General features: G+C 48.7%; 1 protein-coding gene across 2 annotated transcripts; it reads right to left on the minus strand.

Annotated features, from left to right (window-relative positions):
* Positions 1-719: 719 nt before the first annotated feature.
* Positions 720-9,506, minus strand: LOC144937836 (torsin-2A-like). 2 transcript variants are annotated; one of them, XM_078865346.1, is made up of 6 exons: positions 8,759-9,506; positions 7,536-7,667; positions 5,653-5,927; positions 3,891-4,057; positions 2,278-2,402; positions 720-1,490 (listed from the first exon to the last, which is right to left on the minus strand). In XM_078865346.1, the coding sequence occupies exons 1-6, from the start codon at positions 9,009-9,011 to the stop codon at positions 1,246-1,248; spliced, it is 1,197 nt and encodes a 398-aa protein (XP_078721472.1). In that variant the 5' UTR covers positions 9,012-9,506; the 3' UTR covers positions 720-1,245. The 2 variants fall into 2 exon arrangements, with proteins under 2 accessions (XP_078721472.1, XP_078721471.1); XM_078865345.1 differs by having other exon boundaries at positions 2,278-2,405; positions 8,759-9,505.
* Between the last annotated feature and the right edge of the window lie 16 nt (positions 9,507-9,522).

Raw genomic sequence — 9,522 nt, forward strand, 5'->3', positions numbered from 1 at the left:
AATGAGCAATTTTATCTAGCAATTTGTTGCGCAACGGATTGTTATTTCATTTGTTTTGATCCTTCTATGGTACTACGATGAATAAATGTAAGCGAAAGATATAATTTCCTCAAATGCATCGTTACCCATCGCTTTCAAGTTAACCAGAAACATCAACTTTCCATTCAAGTATATTAACTTGCCTTTAAACTAAAAGCTAAACTATTAAACATTTAACTTAACCAGGTAAGGCCCACTGAGCTATAAAGCTTTTTCAAAAGAGATCTGGCCACAAATGATAGCTCAATGAACTGGCTTGTGGAAATTTATAGCAGCCAAATACTCTAAACACATGTTTCTAAATGTGGAAGGAGAAAAATCCACGCGACCAGTGAGAGAGAGACATGCAAACTCCAAATATACAGGTATCAGGGTCGGGATCGAACCCACGACCTTTTGTATAACCAGGCGAGGTAGTTCACATCTTGCCACAGAGGCGTTTTGTTGCATTGCAAGTGCATAAACTACGATACCCTTATGCACCAAGTAATCACAGTAATTGATTCAAGTTTTAGCATGCGATTTACTAAAAACATTCAAGCCTCAATGAAAGAGATGCACCTTTCAACTTTATAGTGCTCATAGCCATAACAGCAGCAATAAGACTTTCTCCATAGAGCTATGCAGCTCTGTCACTGGTAGACGAACAACTGGAGCAGAGAAAATAGTATTAATACTATTTTCTCTGCTCCAGTTGTTCGTCCTCACAAAGTGTTGGTTCATCAGAGAATTGGAGACACTGTGTCGTACCGATGCAATTTCACCCAAGTTCAAATCCCATGTCCTGCATCCAACTTGCAGAAGACGCGTTGCTCTTCCGAGTTCTCGACTGGATGAAGGCGCTGCAGAGTAACAGCGATGGTGGCAGGAGAGAGATTTATTTTTTTGAGCTGCCGTTCCCGGTGGTGACGAGTCTACTCCGACAGTGCGACCGTTACGATCGAAGAATCCTATTGCTGCTTACACTTGCTTTCATCTTCACAGCGCGTGCCTTTGGTTGAACGGAGAATCAGTGACGTGAAGTAGCGGCGATGGGGGTCATTTAGCCCCGGTTTAAAATCCCAATCCTGAGTTGCAGAACACACATCGTCCGTCGCCGAGCTCTCGATCGGTCAAAGAGGTTGACTGAGCAACAGCAGCAACATCAGTCGATGAAGTTGTTGGAGAAGAGGTAAGAGCGACGAGGTGGGGAGTGGGGGGGTGGGGTCATTGGTGCATGAACAGCGCTGCCCGCTGGGCTACGTGCTTACAGCCGGCGACGGCGAGGAGGCCCTCGCCCTGCGGCCAGTAGGCGAGCGAGGAGGCGAGGCGCCACACGAGGTCGGGACTCGGGTGACGCCCGCGCGCCAGGAACTCGTCGCACACGCAAAGCTGCACGTGACGCGGCTCCAGCGGCAGGAAGACGACCGGCGTCACGAGCCGGAGCAGCGGCGCGCTCTTCGCGTCCTCACCTGTTGCAAGCGGAAGCGACGACCCCCGTCAAGACTCGCAGGGCAGTGGAAATCCCAGGCCGGTGTTTTAAAGATTAGCGTCGCGATGTGCGTATGCATGCATGTTGAATTTCTTTCGCGCCGTACGTAGCCAACTGTGCTAATCGGAGTTGCAGGGGAAGGACAACAAACTAAACCACAAAAAACTGTTCTAAAAAATGTGTTTTCAATCTGGATTTAAAAGTGCATGGCTCCCGGTGGCTTCCTAACATCGTAAGGAAGATTAGTTCCAGATGGTTTGCCGAAAGCCACTGCTGTGAGGATGGCCGGAGTTCGTGTAATGATGGTCTATGCTCCTTGACGAGATGTGAGTTCACCGCACCGGTCAGTTCCGACTGATGAAGGGGGGGGATGTCAGGACTGGTTCAGGCACCATCTCACTGCCGACTGCTAATCGTGAACGGCAATGGAACGGAACTGACGTCACCGGGTAAAAAAAAATCGTAAATATTGCACAAACATAAATTTACGTTACACTTTTTTGAACGGCACAATCTTTAACGTCCACTGTGAAGTGGACGTCGCGTATATTCTTACGGTTAATAATACGCCAGTGGGGCTCTAACCGCAAACCTCCGCATCAAGCGGCAAAACGTGCCACAGCCGCCCGCCAAATCACGGCCCCAAATATTTCCTCCTCCAAGGCAGTGTTCACCGCAGAGGTGGCATGTTGCCCACGCGTTAATGTTGTGCCACATCCCGCAGTAGACTGAAGAAGGGCCACGCACGCACGAGAGACGCCATTTACCGAGGTGCTGTCGCATCGTCTGCCTTAGTTTGTCCGGCAGCTCTTCCATCGTTATCTCCGCTCGGCCCCTTCCACTCTGCAGCACCTCCAGTGTCTGCATATTAATCAACGACGTCCCGATGTTGCTGCTGCACACAGCCAGACGAACAAAAAATAAAAACAACAACGTTTAGTTGCAAATGTTGTGGGTTTAACACCGCTGAACTAGTAACGAATTGGCATGTTTTGTTTAAGTGACAAACCTTACTAATTGGCTGTCGGGTTGTGGCGGGTTTAACAACACGTTTATATTTACACGATGTGACCCAAAAATCTCTTATGAAAATAAACTATTTAACTGAACAATTTGATATTTCACCAGGTAATGCCCACTGAGCTATATCACTCTTTTTCAGAAGCAATCTGGTCACAAATTATAGCCCAATGAAATGTCTTATCACGTGGAAATTTATAGCAGCCAAAAACTTGTGTTTCTAAATGTGACCCGGAGAAAGATCCACACAACCACGGCGAGAACACGCAAACTCCAAATATACAGCGAGCTCCAGGGTCGGGATCAAACCCATGACCTCCTGTACACCAGGCGAGGTAGTTAACATCTCGCCACCGCGGTGCCCCAAAATAAACTGCTAACACATGCAATTATTTTAACTGGCCCTTTACAACTTCAATGTTTCACAAGGTGAGGACTTGAGACCAAGGCAGAGTAGTTTGCGTTAGTGACAGTCACCAAAATGCCAAAAGTGAAACAATGAAGAAAAAATTAATCAGGAAAAAATTTAATTGTCAAGTGAAACATTTTAAATATTGCACAAATATCAATTAACGTTTCATCAAAGTTTTATATTAAATTCCCTGCAGCTCGAGTCAGCTCTGGCATACTATTTTTGGACTGATCAGAGTAAAATTAAAACATTAAGTAACAGATACATTAAGCGGATATATTATGCTCATTTATATTCTTGGTTCTTTCGGTAAGTCACGTAAAAGGGAAATAATAAAATAAAAAAAATAAAACAATGATTTCGTTTTTTTAATTTCCCTTCTACGTGACTTACCGAAAGAACCAAGAATATGAATCCCTGCAGTCATAAAAGCTTTAAATCGAAATTTATGCTCATTTAGTTATCTACTCTCAGAAGTGAGGACAAGCAACAAGAAAGAGAGAGAGAGATACGATTTCCACTTCAAACCTTATGAAGAAGATCGCGGGTACAAAGGGCCGAAAAGAGGTTTCTCTGCAGGGTTGCCGGGCTCACTCTCCCGTGATCGGTTCAGGACCTCGGTAACATAGGGGGAGCCTCAGAGTCGAGCCGCTGCTCCTCCTGATCGAGAGGAGCCAGTTGAGGTGGTTCTGGCACCTGGTAAGGATGCCCCCCCACCCGGTAGACTCCCCGCGGAACTCTACCAGGCACGTCCCACTGGGCAAAAACCCCGAGGCCGGCCCAGGACACATTGACGGGACTATGTCGCTCGGCTGGCCTGGCAATGCCTGGGAATTCCCCAGGAAGAGCTAGAGTCAGTCGCCAGGGAAAGGGAGGTGTGGACCGCCATACTCAACATGCTGCCGCCGCGACCCTCGCCAGGACAAGCGGATTGAGAAACGAACGAACCTTATGAAGATGAACAAGGCCTTTTTGTAGGCGCTCTGTGGGGTATCCAGAATGTGCAACAGCAGATCGTCCAACAGCCCCACAGACAGCTCCTCCACCGAGTCCACGATGAAGAGCGAATGTTCGCAGACTTGCACCCCCTCCAACAGCAAAGTCTCCAGTCTTTCCTGTAGCAGGGGAGAAGATAGAATTCCACATCACTGCACCGATTGTTTGACGATCGAGCACTCGCCGATTCACACTCGACACACACTCACAGGCCATCAGTTGTCCCCTTATCACTCTTCGATTGCTAACTTCCATGGCTACTATTCTCTTGTGAAAGTCACGCGTTGATTCCTCCACCCGTGTTGAGGACTCGGTATATTTCCGTGAAATAAAATAGTATAGGCATATTCAGTTTCTGTTAGTAAATAAAATGACAAGACATTTTTGAGGATTATGTTTTAAAATAATCTAATCGTAGGTGGGTAATGATAATTACTTTTGATGAATCTCGTGGGCAATTACAAGGGAAATTCCACCACGTGTCAACGATGATGTTGTTTACATGCGGTGTTACACAGGCATGTATTTATTTGTACATTAACAGGGAGTGTGATTAACCGGCACGTGTTGACAAGTTTGGCTCCCGTGCCGTGGTAATCGATTTCAATGTTGACAAAGTACAATTACCTAATTATCTTGGGGGACAAACACCCCGCAAATACTCTTGCTGTTGGGCATGTAACAGCGATTCTGCCCCCATAGCAATTAGAATAAACGTCACCATTCCACGCGAGAATTAAGTCTCTCTCGTTCAACTTTGACTGTCTCGGTTGCGTGGATTTGACCTTTGACTCAACACACAATCCTGGGGAGCACCGACCTCCTCCTGTATTGCTGCTATCCACCCCCTGCCTCCACCCTTGTCCCCCCCCACCCCCCGCAGGCAGCCCAACAACACACACCAACGTACGGCGCCGATGCTTCTGTTTCACTTGTCACAATGTCGGTGTCCACTCTCTCTCCCATACGTTTGTACATCTCCGTTATTTTGAAGGCCCATGCATGACGCATTTTCACTTGACCCCATGTAATTGTGTGTAATGGTTCTCAATTTCTGACTGCTGTGTACAACTGTCTGCTCCGTGAATCAATTAGTACCAGGAAGCATATCGTTTGCGTGCACCGTGAGTAAAGGATTCCTTAGATGATGCACGATTTGATGCATGCATTGTGAGCAAAATAATTTGTAATTGTTGGTACTGTTTATCGGCTTTAGTTGTTTCCGCTCCACTTCGACGTAGCAACACATCATTTATATTGTAAAGATATTATTACTTGCGAAATTGTATACATGTGTTGCTTGCGTAAGAATCAATTAATCATAATTAATTATCATGTATATGACACGCGTCGAATCAGGCACGTAAGAAAAGATTGCAATGTACGCATACGATATGCTTGTTTTAACCAGCTTCCGTTCCGATGATGTACGTGTACACATGTGTAGACCATCGGAACGGAATCTGAAGTAAAAAAAAGTCCATGCGGGAGGGGGTGTGGCGCAGTTGGGCGCCAGCTATCGTAGAGTGCGGTCGTGTCGCTACAGTTCTATGTGGTGAGTACAATGTATTTAAAAACAGCGGCGCTATGCCTCTCTAGATAAAATTGACGCTAACCGCAAGCGGTTAGAATTAATTTTAATTGATGGATCGATTTAAAAACGTTGCATCCCTGCTAGCTATAGCCGACCTGTGCCGAAACACCCCTCTCTCACCCGGTGCACGTGGCGATCCTCCGTCCCCGAGAGCAGCAGGCTGGGCACTACCGCGTGCACGCACTGGCTGCTCATGCCGTCGCTGTAAAGGTGCCGAGCGAGGGTGCGTGCCGCGTGCGACTTCCCTGTGCCGCTGCCGCCGAACAGCATCAGCAGCCGGGGCCCGACGTTCGTGCCGTCCCTGCGCGCCAGCGAGAATCGCCACGCTGCCCTCTCGAGCGAGCTGCGCGCCAGGTGCTGCCCGTGGAGCCTGCGGTGCAGCTCACGCCGCAGGCCTGAAACGGGCAAGGCGAACAAACGTCAAGACGGTGGGCTTCTTTTTTTTTGGTTCTTTATCTTGAGCCCCACTTTGCAGCCCTGTTTATTTATTAAGGTCCTAATTTTATTTCGTGGATACGGTGCTGCTGCCCGTGCGGCCTGCGGTGGAGCTCACGCTGCAGACTTGACCGCAACGGCGGGGAGAGCAGCGTCACCGTTCGTTGTTTGGCCATTTCCATGAATGAGCGTTTGGGACATGGAGGGGAAACTGGAGTGCCCGGAAAAATGTATGTATGTTGAATTTCTTTCTCGCCGTACGTAGCCAACCGTGCTAATTGGAGGTGCGGGGGAAGGACAACAAACTAAACACAAAAAGCAGTTCGAAAGAAATTAGTTTTCAATCTAGATTTAAAAGTGCATAACTCCAGTGGCTTCCAGACGGCCACAGAAGCGCATCTAAATGTGCGCGATGCAGTGACCGTCTTTGCTTGATGGCTAGACAAAAGCCGCTGCGAGGATAACTGCAGTTCGCGTGATGGTTTATGCTCCTTGACGAGATCAGCAAGGTGTCGTGGTTCATTAGTGACAAGTACTTAGTTTGTAACGAGTGCGACCTGATAATGTTTTCGTTCGGCAACCAGAAGCCAATGCAACTCAGTGAGCTGCATGCACGGGGGGGGGGGAATAACACTCAAATATTTTTTGTATTTGATAATTGAATCAAGAATACGTCCACTGCCTTCCACTGCCATCTTCTGGCAATCTTGATTCTCTACAGCCATTTAATCAATATGTGCATCTGGCCCACATGTTAAATGCTTCTTCAGATGAGAAAGAACAAAATACAATATTTTAACCAACCTATAGCTGGAGACTGTTCTAAGAAGAGCAAGTGAAGCTTGCGCAGGACACTGCGCTAAGAAGGGATGTGGGACAATGGTCAACGCTAAATCAGTGGCAGCCAACCTGAGAGGTCCTACACCGCAGATGGAGCCATGAATTCAACTCGTCTGCAGGTGCTAGTTGTATCGCTACATCACAAGACGGTGGGAGATAAACTATTTATAATTTAACGGTAAAGCCCACCGAGCTATATAGCTTTTTTCAGCAGCGACCTCGTGACAAATGGTAGCCCAACGAAGTCGCTTATGTAGAAATTTTTAGCAGCCAAATACTCTAAATGCATGGTTTCTAAATATGGAGTAAAACCCAGAGATAAATCCACGCGACTACGGGGAGAACATGCAAACTCCAAATATAAAGGCGTCAGGGTTGGAATCAAATCCACCACCTACTGCATATGCCAGGCGAGGGAGTTAACATCTCGCCACCGTGTCGCCTGATGTCGACAACTCGGAAAGGTCAACTTCCAGCAGAGGATTGAGCACGGCTGATGACAGGTGGAGAATGTGATGCCTTAAAGACACCGATACATTGGAGACATTTGAAAATGATGCAAGTCGACGCTTTAAGGATTATTAAACATCAGGAAATGGAAATTGTCACTGTGGGGGAACGTAAAATAACCCCTGGCTGTGGGAGGGGAGGGGTGTGTAGTATTGATGGGGATGTGTCATCCCCCATTGCTCGGTTTGACTTGTTGAAGGCGGCAGCAGCCGTGTCACCTGGCAGGTCGGACGTAATGCGGCAGTCGTGGTCCAGGCAGCCGAGCAGGGTACGAAGGCTGGGTGCCGGCAGGAAGCTGGGGTAGGTCTCCGACGGCGAGGTTCGCATTTCATTGTCCGCCAGGACCTCGACTGTGGGATTACAGGTGGGGGCTTGTCAATAGGGCCAAGCAAGCAGCACGCTGTACTGATTTACCGTATTCAACGGATTTATAGGATGCACCCCAAACCTGTACACAGTAGTTATACACATTTGGCGACACCCCTACCGGATTATAAAAGTCCCAATTTTTGCTTTGAAATACACGAAATGAGTGTGTACAGTATCAAGATTCGGTTAATACGTTACGATTAAATGTCATTGGTTTACCCAGAAAAATAGGATGTTGGGCCAATTCTATTCATCGGTGCTTGGCGATAATACGCAAGGCAAATGGAATAAAGAGCAAATGGAATAATGCTCAGAGAAAGTCCACACACGCGGGGGGGGGGGGGGGGTAGGAAACACGTAACAGCTCTGCACAGCTAGATACAATAAGTGCGGTCGATACCAAGGTACAACCCAACGTACCAGAGGTGTGGACTCGAGTCATGTGACTTGGACTCGAGTCAGACTCGAGTCATGAATTTGATGACTTGCGACTCGACTTGGACTTGCATAACAATGACTTTGTCCCACCTATGAGATGTGGACTCGAGTCATGTGACTTGGACTCGAGTCAGACTCGAGTCATGAATTTGATGACTTGCGACTCGACTTGGACTTGCATAACAATGACTTTGTCCCACCTCTGCAACGTACTAAATGTTCTCGCGCTTGTAGATAAAGCACGTGGGCCAAAGTTCTCTCAATTCCAACCCTCCGCCCCCCCGTTCATAATTACCAAACGAAAGCGTGCGTTATCAGTCGTTACACGTGGCGCGGTCAACGCGTCTGATAATACATACATCTTGCATTGTGCGGAGATGATCATGATGATGATGATATAGATCAGAGATCCGTGATTTTGTGGTTCACACCCATGATGTTACGACGAGTTAAGTGTAACGTGGCAAGCCACTCGTGATAATGACCAGCTTAGCTTACTATACCAGTGCTTGTACTCGTGATATCATAAGTGGCTTACCAGTGGTGCCGTCATACTATGGTGCGGTACAAAGCGATGTTAGTAGTGTAGTGGCCGATAACCCCCCCCCCCCCCCATCGATGATGCGATCGATACCCGTGATGTTGTGGCCACGAATCTGGCAGCTTCTCTCGTCCACGCAGTCCCGCGCCCCGCAGTAGAGGCGGCTGTAGATGACGCCATTCTGGGGCACGGAACTGAACCAAGAGGCCACAGCTCCCGACCAAACAGCGGGGTCGGTCCAGGCCCAGGTGGGGTGTGGAGCTCCCGGGGTCGTGTCGCCACTTGTTGCCGGGGGGTTCCACAGGGACGGGAGAATCGCCAGCGCCAGCAGCGCGCGAGCAGTCATCGCTGCTGCATGCCCAGCATGCTCCTCTGCTTCGGGGGCTGGGGGTGCTTGCTTACGCGTGCAATGTTTCGGAGTTCTGGCTTCGGACGGGCCCGTGGTCGAAGGTCGGGCTTCAGGGCCCAGGTTTACTGGTGTCGTCCGCCTTCCGTGGGTGCGAGGTCCGGTCTTCGAAGGAGGCTTCTTGGATTCTAAATAAAGAGGGGGGCTAAGCGGCCCGGCTTCCGTGATTAAGACCACACGGAGCTGGAGGGCGATAAAACGGGCGCCCCGGACTTTTCGCGCTTGAAGACAAATTCGAGCAGAACTTGCGTTGAGCTTTGGGGGGGGGGGGTTTCTTTCGTGATTCCAGCGGGGATCAGAAAACCGAAGCCGGCACTAACCAGACTACGAGAGAAGCGATTCGGGGGGCGATTGAAAAGTCTCCGGTGGCGAGCGACAAAGCCACCAACCACCTCGTGGCACGCCCACGTGCTCCTGACACACGAACCTACTTCCGCAACACCGCAGAGAA

This window comes from Lampetra fluviatilis, chromosome 20 (genome assembly GCF_964198595.1).
Source record: "Lampetra fluviatilis chromosome 20, kcLamFluv1.1, whole genome shotgun sequence".
In the NCBI taxonomy this organism is placed as follows: Eukaryota; Metazoa; Chordata; class Hyperoartia; order Petromyzontiformes; family Petromyzontidae; genus Lampetra; species Lampetra fluviatilis.